Source organism: Penaeus monodon, chromosome 27 (genome assembly GCF_015228065.2).
Source record: "Penaeus monodon isolate SGIC_2016 chromosome 27, NSTDA_Pmon_1, whole genome shotgun sequence".
NCBI classification, from domain to species: domain Eukaryota; kingdom Metazoa; phylum Arthropoda; class Malacostraca; order Decapoda; family Penaeidae; genus Penaeus; species Penaeus monodon.
The window spans coordinates 18,694,042-18,694,272 of NC_051412.1; the positions used below are offsets into that span (position 1 = coordinate 18,694,042).

General features: G+C 39.0%; 1 protein-coding gene across 1 annotated transcript in view; it reads left to right on the plus strand.

The window, feature by feature from the left end:
* Positions 1-231, plus strand: part of LOC119590440 (polyadenylate-binding protein 1-B-like) — a 6,279-nt gene that overhangs the window by 5,389 nt on the left and 659 nt on the right. Inside the window, exon 3 of the mRNA XM_037939102.1 lies at positions 165-231. This exon is cut by the window's right edge and continues 659 nt beyond it. Within this exon, the coding sequence (XP_037795030.1) occupies positions 165-231 (67 nt within the window). The remainder of the gene's footprint in view (positions 1-164) is intronic.

A 231-nucleotide genomic window follows, 5' to 3' on the forward strand; every position in this document is an offset into this window, starting at 1 on the left:
TATATAACACTGAAGTAATAGGGCTACATTACCTTGAATGATTCATGTAAACTTCGATCAGACAAAATTGAATAATCATTGATTTACTGAAAAGAGCAAGTTGAAAAACATCAATTTAATCAAAGACATCTCGCTAGCAGTTCTAATACCAGTTTATTTTCCAGGCAATCGCGCTGGTGTGCTTGGCAGCGGCCGTGGTTACTCACGCCGATCCCGAACCACATAAGTATC